The following is a 9,878-nucleotide window of genomic DNA, read 5'->3' on the forward strand; positions in this document are numbered from 1 at the left end:
GTGTCGTTTTTCACTCTGAGTTTTCTAAACCGGCTTCCTGAAACAGGGCCCAGAAGAGGAAAAACAAATGAAGACTCTGCATTAGTCCACCAGAACAATATCATTAGGATTTTTTCTCTCTTCTCTTCCCATGTTATTATATACAATGTTTGCTTCACATTTATCCAGATGTATTAAGACACATGCATTTCTTAGAGAAGAGGGGGCTGATCCCAGATATAAATCTAAAGACAGGCCAAAGATGAATATTATTATTATTATTATTGTTGTTGTTGTTGTTGTTGTTATAGTAGGGACAAAGTAGCCCATGAAGGTGTCACAGGAAGCTAAAGTGTCTGAATAGAATTCAGTCATTAATTTATTCATATTTGTTTTGTTCTTTATGTGCTGTTAGCTGGAACATTAGCTGTGTTTCAGCCACAGACTTACATGAAGCAACAACCTTTTGGCATCTTGATGTCACCTCCTCCTTCGGTCTGCTGTCAGTGGTGCAGTCGGTGTAAAAGCTCCAACCACTTAAATCATCTTCTGTTGCTTGAAAACTTGATTTGGCCATACTCCACCTCCGCCTCTGCTCTTTGCTCAGCATCCTTCCTCTGACATTTCGTGATAATGACATGAGCATAGGTTACACACTGGTCATCTTCTTCAGCTGCAAATTAGTAGGAAGAGGTGGCACAAACATAATGTTACAGTCAGTGTATTAGTACAGGAATGGTTTGACTTAAAGAAGAACTTTCACTCTCATGTCTGCTCCTCGATCAGTTGATTAGTTTTACCACAAAGGTTGAAGGCAGTGTGTGTGATTCTAACTGGTGCACTTTAAAACTAATTAAAAATGTTTCATTGGTGAACTCCCGGGTTGCTGTTTTTTGAGCTGTTTCCCCATGTTTTTAGTTGTTGTGTTAAAGCTAGCTGATTAGCCATACCAACAAATTTGACTGACATATGACAGAGGTATGATTAAACTCTTGGCAAGACAGCAAAAAGGTTTATTAATTTTTTTAAAAATAATTATATATGTTTAATTAATCAAAGTGGAGTGGGGAAATGGAAAGTTTTGTACCTCTTTGTTCTGTAGGTTTGGCTTTTTGCTTTATGATGTGTTCACAGGCACCTGCTACACCCACAACTAACAAAATGAGCAGTGCTGAGAGAACACCACCGATCAGTGGTAAATAGGCTGTTTGAAAAAAGGACAGAATAAGACAAAAACAAGTCAGCAAGTCTGAGTTTTTATGAAGACAAACAAAGAAATAATGAGAAACTGGCATTAGTCAGTCTACTGTAGCAAAGTTATTTTCACTTACTAATGTACCATGGGTTATCACTGCTGACAGTTTGATTGAAGGGTTTGATCTTAGTGGGGTTTTTATCTGACACTACGGCGGTCTCCTTAGACGTAGCAGTTTGTTTGGGGACTGTTGTTGGTTTAATACACAGGGTGTTATTGGCTTCATACACCCACCCTGATATCTGTGTTCCATTGACTGAAGTGCAGTTAATGAAAATGAAGCCTGAGAGCAAAAACGTATAATTAATGAAAGACTGAGTGACCAAAATGATCATATTTGTGATTATCACAGTGTTCTCACTCACCACAGGTAGATATCCTCTCCTCTTTGGAGACATTACTGACGTTGTTCCTGAGTGAGCAGACCAGATGTCCTGAGACGTACTGTTTCAGAGTGATGATGTTACTCTCATTATTTCCAGAAAAGAGCTCAGCATCTGTCAGTGTGCGTCCATCCAGAGTCCAGCTGTACTGAGGACTGTCCCCTCCCTCAGAGGAACAGGACACCCTCATCTCTCCCTGGGACAGACATTCAGGGTCCAGCAGGACAGACGACACAGGAGCTGAGAGAAACACACATAGATGAGTTTAGATTTTAAATCAGAATCTCCCTAATTCTTTAGAGTCTCTAATAAAGAATAGGTAAAGCATAGAATACAGGGAAATGTCGTGAGATGTATTGTATAGATTATTGTATAGATTACCACAACAATATTTTATTTACATCTATTAATGGCTTAATTTCCCAACATTTACCTTCAATAAACAACTGTAAAATCCGCTCGTCTGATGATTTTCCATCCGAATCAAAGGTTTGAAGGGTATAATTACCACTGTCTGTCCTGTTTAGTTTATTGATCCTAAATGTTCCATTACTTGGAAAATGAGCTCTCTCTCTTATGGTATTAGAAATAACCGTATTTTTTCTCACATCTAATATTTTTAATGAACTCTTTAATAATTGGTATCTATTAATTTCTGAAGTGTTGTCCATCAGCTGGATGTCCACAGTTCCTCCCAAAGCTCCATAACACTGAGCTCCATCCCGTCTGCCATCACAGTAAGTTTCCACACCTGCAAAACAAAAATAAAGTTGTCATAGTTGTTAGTTTTGCTCAGTAGATGAACAGATGTCCACATGCCTGATGTAGTAGCCTGAGTTCTAGCCAGAGGGCTTTTGCTGTGTGCCCTGCTTTCTTGTCTCCTCTTTACTGAACACTATTTAACAAATGTAAGCAATGTTTCAGAGAGGATATCAGAAGTGGTAACAAAAGGAGATCAAAGCACAAAGTAATGGTTAATAGACCTGTACACCAGAACTATAAGACCAGGAAGACCAACCTGAGGAGGCTTACAACTCAGTGCTTCTGGATTTATGTGTGCTTTGCTTTATACAAGGCTAATATTGCACTAATGACATTTACTAAGAACTCAAGTCACCATCAAATGTGGAATATCCCACACTTGATGCACTGTCCATATCACAAAGATCAGAGGGGAGTGACCATCAGCCACTTCTTGTCCATCGATGACATTATGCTGTATGACAGGAGTGACTGAAACACTGACTCACTGATCCACCTCACCAGGATCTACAGTGAGGACGCTAGGATGTCATTCTTTATAAATGTGGCAAAAAGGTTGTAAAGAGAGACTGATGGGGTGGAGTTGCCATAAGGACATACAGGACACACAGAAGAACAGGTTAACGAGAGCTACATGATAAAGACACAATAAAGTCAGACACAGTCAAATACCTCCAGAAAGTAATAGAGGTGCTAAAAAATGTGAGCCATCAATATATATGTCTTCATGTCATCAGATACCAAACTGGAATAACAAACTGGCCACAAGAGGAGACATGAAAACTCCTCACAATGCCACTCAACATCCTTCCTCTGATTTCTTCAATTTCCACTCAAAGGTCTGAGACTCTGTGAACAGATGTGGAAGCTGCTATTGAAATAAAAAATGGCTCCCTGAGGTGAGATGCTCCAAAACAGCTGAAGACAGACAGTGATAAGGACCAGGAAGTGGGACCATTATGTATGACTGACCTGCAGATATATCATCAACAGATAGAGGGAAGAAAAGGAACAGGGCCTAAGCACTAGATTTTAGAGGAAGGAGTCACATCTAACAGGGCTCAGAGACAGAGCAGCGTACAGTAACAGGGCTGGGACAGCGTACACTGACTTGCACAACCAACTACAAGAACATTTGTGCTGCATATGATCCCCAAATCCCGATAGGAGACCCCACTGAAGGTGGTTGAGAACAACAGTGCTAACTAAGGTCATGTGGAACTTTGAGTTCCACATAGACAGACAGCCAACCATTAACCACTCAGACATAACCACCGACCAGCAGCTGTGATACATGAAGCAATCCTAAAATCCAGATAGGAGACGGCAACATCAGAATGAAGGAGCATGACAAAACTAAGAAGTAACTTTTTTTCAGACCTAATTCTGATTGTACTGAAATTAAGTATGAAATAAGTATTTTTGAAACCTTGCATGAAAAAAAATTTGGTTGCTCACCATGAGCTACTCCGAACATCAGCAACAGTCCAACTGCAGCTTCCATGTCAACTGTTCAGTCTATGTTGACTCAATCGGCAGCTTTCAAATCTTTTCTCTCAAATGAGCAAATCTGTGATGTTACTGATGTTAACAGACTGCAGTTAACAGACTGTTAGTGCTCAGCCTGAAAGGAGAAATCATGAAAACGTTGGCTTTAGGTTTTAGTGAAGTGGTAAATAACGTCTCACATGCTGAGGGTAGGAGATTGAATTGACATTAGTTTTTCTTCCTCCTTTAACCTTCATGAAAAAGAGATTTCTTATATGAGAGTAACAATTTAAATTCCTAAGAAATAAAATTTCCAGACTTAAAATGAAATGATACATTTCAGAAATATGTTTAGATGAAAAAATAGACACAAAATTAATGATAGCACATGTTTCATCTCTAAAAAGAGTACAACATGAAAGTAGGACGCTTTCAATCTCTGTCAAACAGATAGTTCAGCATGTTGAGCAACAATGGTTTGAACATTCTTTGCACTGCACTGGTTAATGTTATATTTAAAAATGCTGATCACAGAAGAATTTATACAAATTACAGAATGTACTGTTGGAATTAAATATTGCTTTAGTTGAATCTTAAATGGTGCCATGGGGTCATTTAACATTCATATCATTTAAAGTTTAATTGAACAAAACTTCAAAATATCTGATTGCTTTTGCAATAAATGCTTATAAAAACTAATCCAGATTCAAAACTACTGCTGAAGGATTTAAATCACAGTATTTCTTTTTTCATAAATGTGCACTCTAGTGGTAAATAATCATTAGCACAAAAGTATTGTAGCTAATATTTGACATTTATTAACATACAAATAATTATTTTCCCCCATCTTAACTGTGGAATAACATTAAATTATACGGGCTGTGACAAAATGTGTATCTGATCCCTTTTTATACTTTAAAGAGGCCCGAAGTTTGAGATAATTTTACCAATTGAATTGATCAGTATTGTTTTTATTCATATTGTCGTTGTTATTTTAAAAACTAGTATATTATAAAAAACCAGTGCTCAAATACAATTTCATACAAACAGGTGCCACTGGTCAGATGACTTTATTTGAAGCGATGATCTGATTCCACTTTCGCTAAAAGATAGACGAGTTAAAATTACAGTCATAACCTTTGAAATATAAAAATGTGTTATCTAAAATATCAAGCATTTGTTTGGAATAAAAACAAGATGATTTGACTGTAAATATACTTTTTAGACCCATGAACAAAGGTCGAGTGAGACCAGGTCTGGGGATGAGTATGTATCAATAAAGTGCCGCATGAAATGAAAAAGCAGAACAGCTCATCCTCAGATACTCCCAGTGGCATCAACACAATGCCACCAGCCTGTAAGCTGCAGAACTTACTGTAAAACTAAAGACGACATCAAAATCTTTGTACTTATTACCACAGCAGCTGCATGCTTTGAATAAGTAAACACAGCTCACCATAAGAGACTCCTAATAGCATCACGAACAGTACAAACACAGCTTGCATGTTTTTTCTCTATTCAGCATCAGTCGACTCCGCAGGCAGCTCTTCTGCTTTACTGTGATGCAAACAGACCCAACCTACACTGACCATGTTTCCTGTTGGTGAGAAACCTTCAGATCAAAACATATAAATTTAGACCAAGCAGGATGTGGCTACTTCAGAATTTTTTTGTGTTAATTACTAAAAGCAGATGCCAATAAATTTCATTGCTTGTCAATACTGATCAGCTTCAGATAAGTATGTATGAACTCAGACCAGACAGGATGTGACCAGAATTTAACTGCAGAGAAAGAAAAGAGAAAAGTTTAATTTAAATTTAATTCAACAGCCCCAAACTAATCATGTAATTTTATTGTCCAACTAATAATGCCGTTTCATTGACAGTTCTAATATTTACAGCTAAATTACACTGACAACTAAAATATGTTTATTTGCACGCGGAAGCAAGTTTAATGGGGATGGCATAAAACAGAGTGTATAATAAAGCCAGACATGTTTAATTTAATACATCTTAATAACAGATTTCATCAAACCTTGAAACACATTCACAGACATTTATGATGCCCGTGTTACTCAGTGGTTTTGAAATGTTATCATAAATAGAGGTTAAGTGTTGTGTTTCACCATAAAAGAACAGATTGCCATTGTTTGCAGAAGGAAGTGAAACAAGAGAAACGGTCACCATACAAAACCAAAGGTACACATGCATCTTTTACCAAGAACAGCCAGTCCATTATTCTTCTGGTTATATTCTGCTCGTCTATATTTAAGTGTAGACTATGAACACTTGGCACAGCAGAGGTTTCGTTCTTATTATTGTTTTTATTAATAACAGCAGCTTGTAAAATGTGATAGAGAGCAAGAGAGAGAGAGCAAGAGAGAGAGAGAGAGAGAAACCTCTGCTTTCATATTGTTCACTGAGTTGTTCCTCGTTTCTTTAGAACTTGTTTTTTAGACTATTTTTAATTTCTTTTGTTTTAGTAGAGAGACAGCTGCTTGTTTGGCAGCCTAGGCGTGTTTGGTGAAGTTCCCTCTTATGCATGTCAGTGTAAACATCAGGATATGAGTAAAAAGCACCCCTTGAGCTGCAGTGTGACATCACGAGTGAGCAACTGGTAGCACTGCCGCTCTGTAGGTTGTTTCTCTAAGTGGCCTGCCTTTAACCCTATTGATTAGTTATTTTGTTCAGCTGCTATTTTAACTAGAGCAAGACAGTGACAGTGAATCTTGTTGTTTTTAAGCAATGCCTGGTAATAAAGTGTTTTAATTAAATGCTTTGTGGTGTTCTAAGTCCTGTCACCTAATTTTCTGTTTTCTTTGGTGCAGCTCCATATTATCTTCAGTTAGTTTGTTTAATAAACTTCTTGAAATTGATTGGTCACGCCTCTGCCTCGTCAGTAACGAGCATGAGTGCCTTTGTAACTGGTGAAACTTTGCACTAGTTAATGTCGTATTTCCTGGCGTGTAACTCCACCCCCAAGTGGCGTTGTCAGTACCATTTTGTTGCCTTTTCAGTTTCCTCCTCCTTCTTGCTTCCACATACTTATTTCTGATTATGTCCATCCAGGTCACTCCAATGAACATCCTGACACATTCAACTTTGCTACCTCAAGCTCAGACTTTTGCCTCCATCTCCAAACTATAAATCAAAGCAGGTCTCACTTGCATCTTGTAAACCGGTGGTATCTTGTATTCTTGTGTCACAAATCTTCCCTGACACTTGTCTCCACCCACTCCACCCTACCTGCACTCTCTTCTTTACCTCTGTTGTGTACTGTCCATTCAATCAGCTTGGTGACGTTACATTTTTCAGATGGTCCACTTTAAAAATTCACCTGAAGAAATAAGAGAATTCAGTAAAGACGCTTCTAATCTTTTATCACTTCTTTTGGATTTCTGTAAACAGATGAAATTGATCAAACATAATTTAGCAAATATTTAATGTTTTACCAGAAAAGGTAAATTTTGTAATAATGAGATTATTAAGAGTTCAAAAGTTAACTTAAAGGTTAACATTATGTGATTTTACTCTAGTCTTTCGTTTTTGAAGTTTATGGTTTTAATGTTGTTTCATGGCAACACTACACATGGTGATAAATGACATTCACACTATGCTGTTGACTCACATGTGTCTGAACTTCATAGATTTTCACATTAATGTTCCTGTTCTGAAGTTGAGTAAAATGTCTCAGGCCATCCTCCTCTTTAAAAAAACAAAAACAAAATCAAATCGCCCGAATCTTCTAAGACAAAAATCCTTGTTTAAAGCTTAGTGAAACTAAATGTTTCAGATGTTTGAATTAAAAAATTGACTTGACTGATTCCACCTTTACCAAGTTCAGATTACATTCACAACCTTTGTAATCAAAGCTTCCACGAATAAAAATGCAGAAAACCCTCACAGCTTAATTCAGCATGAGGTGCTTAAGTGAGGAACATAATTTGCCAAGAATATAAACAAAAATGTGTTGTTTTGTCAAATTTCAGTTGATAAAAGGTGAAACTAGGTGTTGGTGTAAGTTGCAGAACTCATTTCAATCATCAGAACAGAGTCCTCTGGATCTCCTCTTGTTTGTGGGACAGCAGAGACTTCAGCTTTTTCATTTTTCTTTTTCCTCCAAGCGAAGTAGATGTAAATACCAATTAACAAGAGAATGACCACAACTGCTCTCAAACCACATATAAGCAAGGACTTATCTGTTCAGAGACACCAAAATCACATGTTAGGCAGAGCTGTGAGTTTTCACTTACTTCTCATGGTAAGAAAGAAGAAAGTGTGTGAAATGCACTTCACACACACACAGTTCTTTATAGCCAGATGACATGTTTATTTTGAGTTTTCGTTTGTTGTGACAGTCCACAGTCTGGACAGCTCCGGTCTCAGCTGTTGCCAGCTTCCCCTCCGCTCCTCTCCCATCTCACTAAAAAGGGGAAGGAAAACCGTCATCAGACCAAACGCCATCACTTGTGTTCTCACCTGCCTCTCCAGCACCGCCCCATTGAGCTCACTGCACCACTCCTTCCCTGCAGCCCGAGCCCGGGACCACACCTCCGCCACAAAATGATATAAATGAATCCAATTTACTGGAGTTAGTTTTCACTTACTATTGTGCCATGTGCCATCGCTGCAGGTAGTTTGATTAAAGGGTGTTATACTGTATTTTTGTGAGTTAAATCATAAAGATTTTCAAAACCATGTTAAATTTCTATCAAGTTCTTGAACTCATTCCTTACCTTACCTTGAATGAACAACTGTAAAGACTGCTTGCCTGTTTCTTTTCCATCTAAATCAAAGGTTTGAAGGGTATATTTACCACTATTCCTGCTCAGGTTATTGATCCTAAATCTTCCATTACTGGGAATAAAAAGAGACCTACTTTGTATTATACTATAAAGAACCTTATTACACAGTCACTACAACCACAATTCACTCACAAAGTTACACTAACAATGAACGTTATTCATAACTAATTTATTAACTAACTAAAAAAAATAAGTCACACAAACTCTCCAGTTCAGTCTAAAACAAACACTGTACATGTTTGTTTGTTTAAAAAAAAAAGAAAACTACAGGAGGACTGATGACACTGTTGGAGAAAACAACATTGTCACTATTTCTTAATTTGTATGTAGAGTTCAGTTAGTAAGCTTTTAAATGGGAAATACCATAATAACAAAACATGATATCCATAAAACATGAAAAAATTATATAAAATAAAAACTTCTTATTCATTCTAAACCAACAAGAATTACCTTGAATTAACAACTGTAAAGTCCATTTCCTTGATGATGTTCCACTTGAATCAAAAGTTTAAAGGCTATGATTACCGCTGTCATTCCTGTTCACTTTCTTGATCTTAAATCTTCCATTGCATTGAGAAAGGAGAGATCTATGTGATGTGGAGTTACCCCTTTCTCTCTCACATCCAGTATATTTAATGAATTCTTTAACAATTGGTATCTAGGTATTTCTGAGGAGCTCTACCAGAAAATCAGGACATGCTCAGAAATACGACAAGTCCACCTCCGAATGGCTCAATAAATAAATATATATTATATATATATGTGTGTGTGTGTGTGTGTGTGTGTGTGTGTGTGTGTGTGTGTGTGTTTGTGTGTGTGTATGATACGTTTCTTGAGTTTGCCAAATGTTATTGAAACAAGTGTAAAACACTGAAATTTCATCAGCAGTAATCGCAGAGTAAGGGCCTCGTATTTCTGCTGCCTAACCACAGCAGAAAGGGCAACTCTGCATTGTGTTTGCCACTTCCACTGTAGCTCAGCTTACTGGTGAAGTAACACAAACCCCACCTCCTCTGATGGACATCACCTACTGAGATGAACAGGTCTGATCCTATCTGGCCAGAAAGTAAAACAAGTATTTTCCCAAAATGTCTAAACAGAGAATGCCGACGGCGTCTTACTCATTTCACATCCTTTTGTGTTTATTTAGTAACACTTTCATATTTGCAGAGTGGTTAACCTCAGTGAGCTGGCAAACGAGGTGTG

The 9,878-nt window shown here is 37.5% G+C and overlaps 1 protein-coding gene across 2 annotated transcripts; it reads right to left on the reverse strand.

Moving 5' to 3' along the window:
• Window positions 1-64: 64 nt before the first annotated feature.
• On the reverse strand, window positions 65-5,610 carry LOC102293447. 2 transcript variants are annotated; one of them, XM_042213338.1, is made up of 7 exons: window positions 5,324-5,610; window positions 3,838-4,003; window positions 2,051-2,368; window positions 1,600-1,857; window positions 1,311-1,517; window positions 1,067-1,183; window positions 65-652 (listed from the first exon to the last, which is right to left on the reverse strand). In XM_042213338.1, exons 2-7 carry the CDS (start codon window positions 3,881-3,883, stop codon window positions 522-524), a joined length of 1,077 nt encoding a protein of 358 aa, XP_042069272.1. In that variant the 5' UTR covers window positions 3,884-4,003; window positions 5,324-5,610; the 3' UTR covers window positions 65-521. The 2 variants fall into 2 exon arrangements, with proteins under 2 accessions (XP_042069272.1, XP_005921188.1); XM_005921126.3 differs by lacking the exon at window positions 5,324-5,610 and having other exon boundaries at window positions 3,838-4,172.
• Between the last annotated feature and the right edge of the window lie 4,268 nt (window positions 5,611-9,878).

Source organism: Haplochromis burtoni, unplaced genomic scaffold (genome assembly GCF_018398535.1).
Source record: "Haplochromis burtoni strain Fernald_Lab_line unplaced genomic scaffold, NCSU_Asbu1 Contig_10, whole genome shotgun sequence".
Lineage (NCBI taxonomy): Eukaryota > Metazoa > Chordata > Actinopteri > Cichliformes > Cichlidae > Haplochromis > Haplochromis burtoni.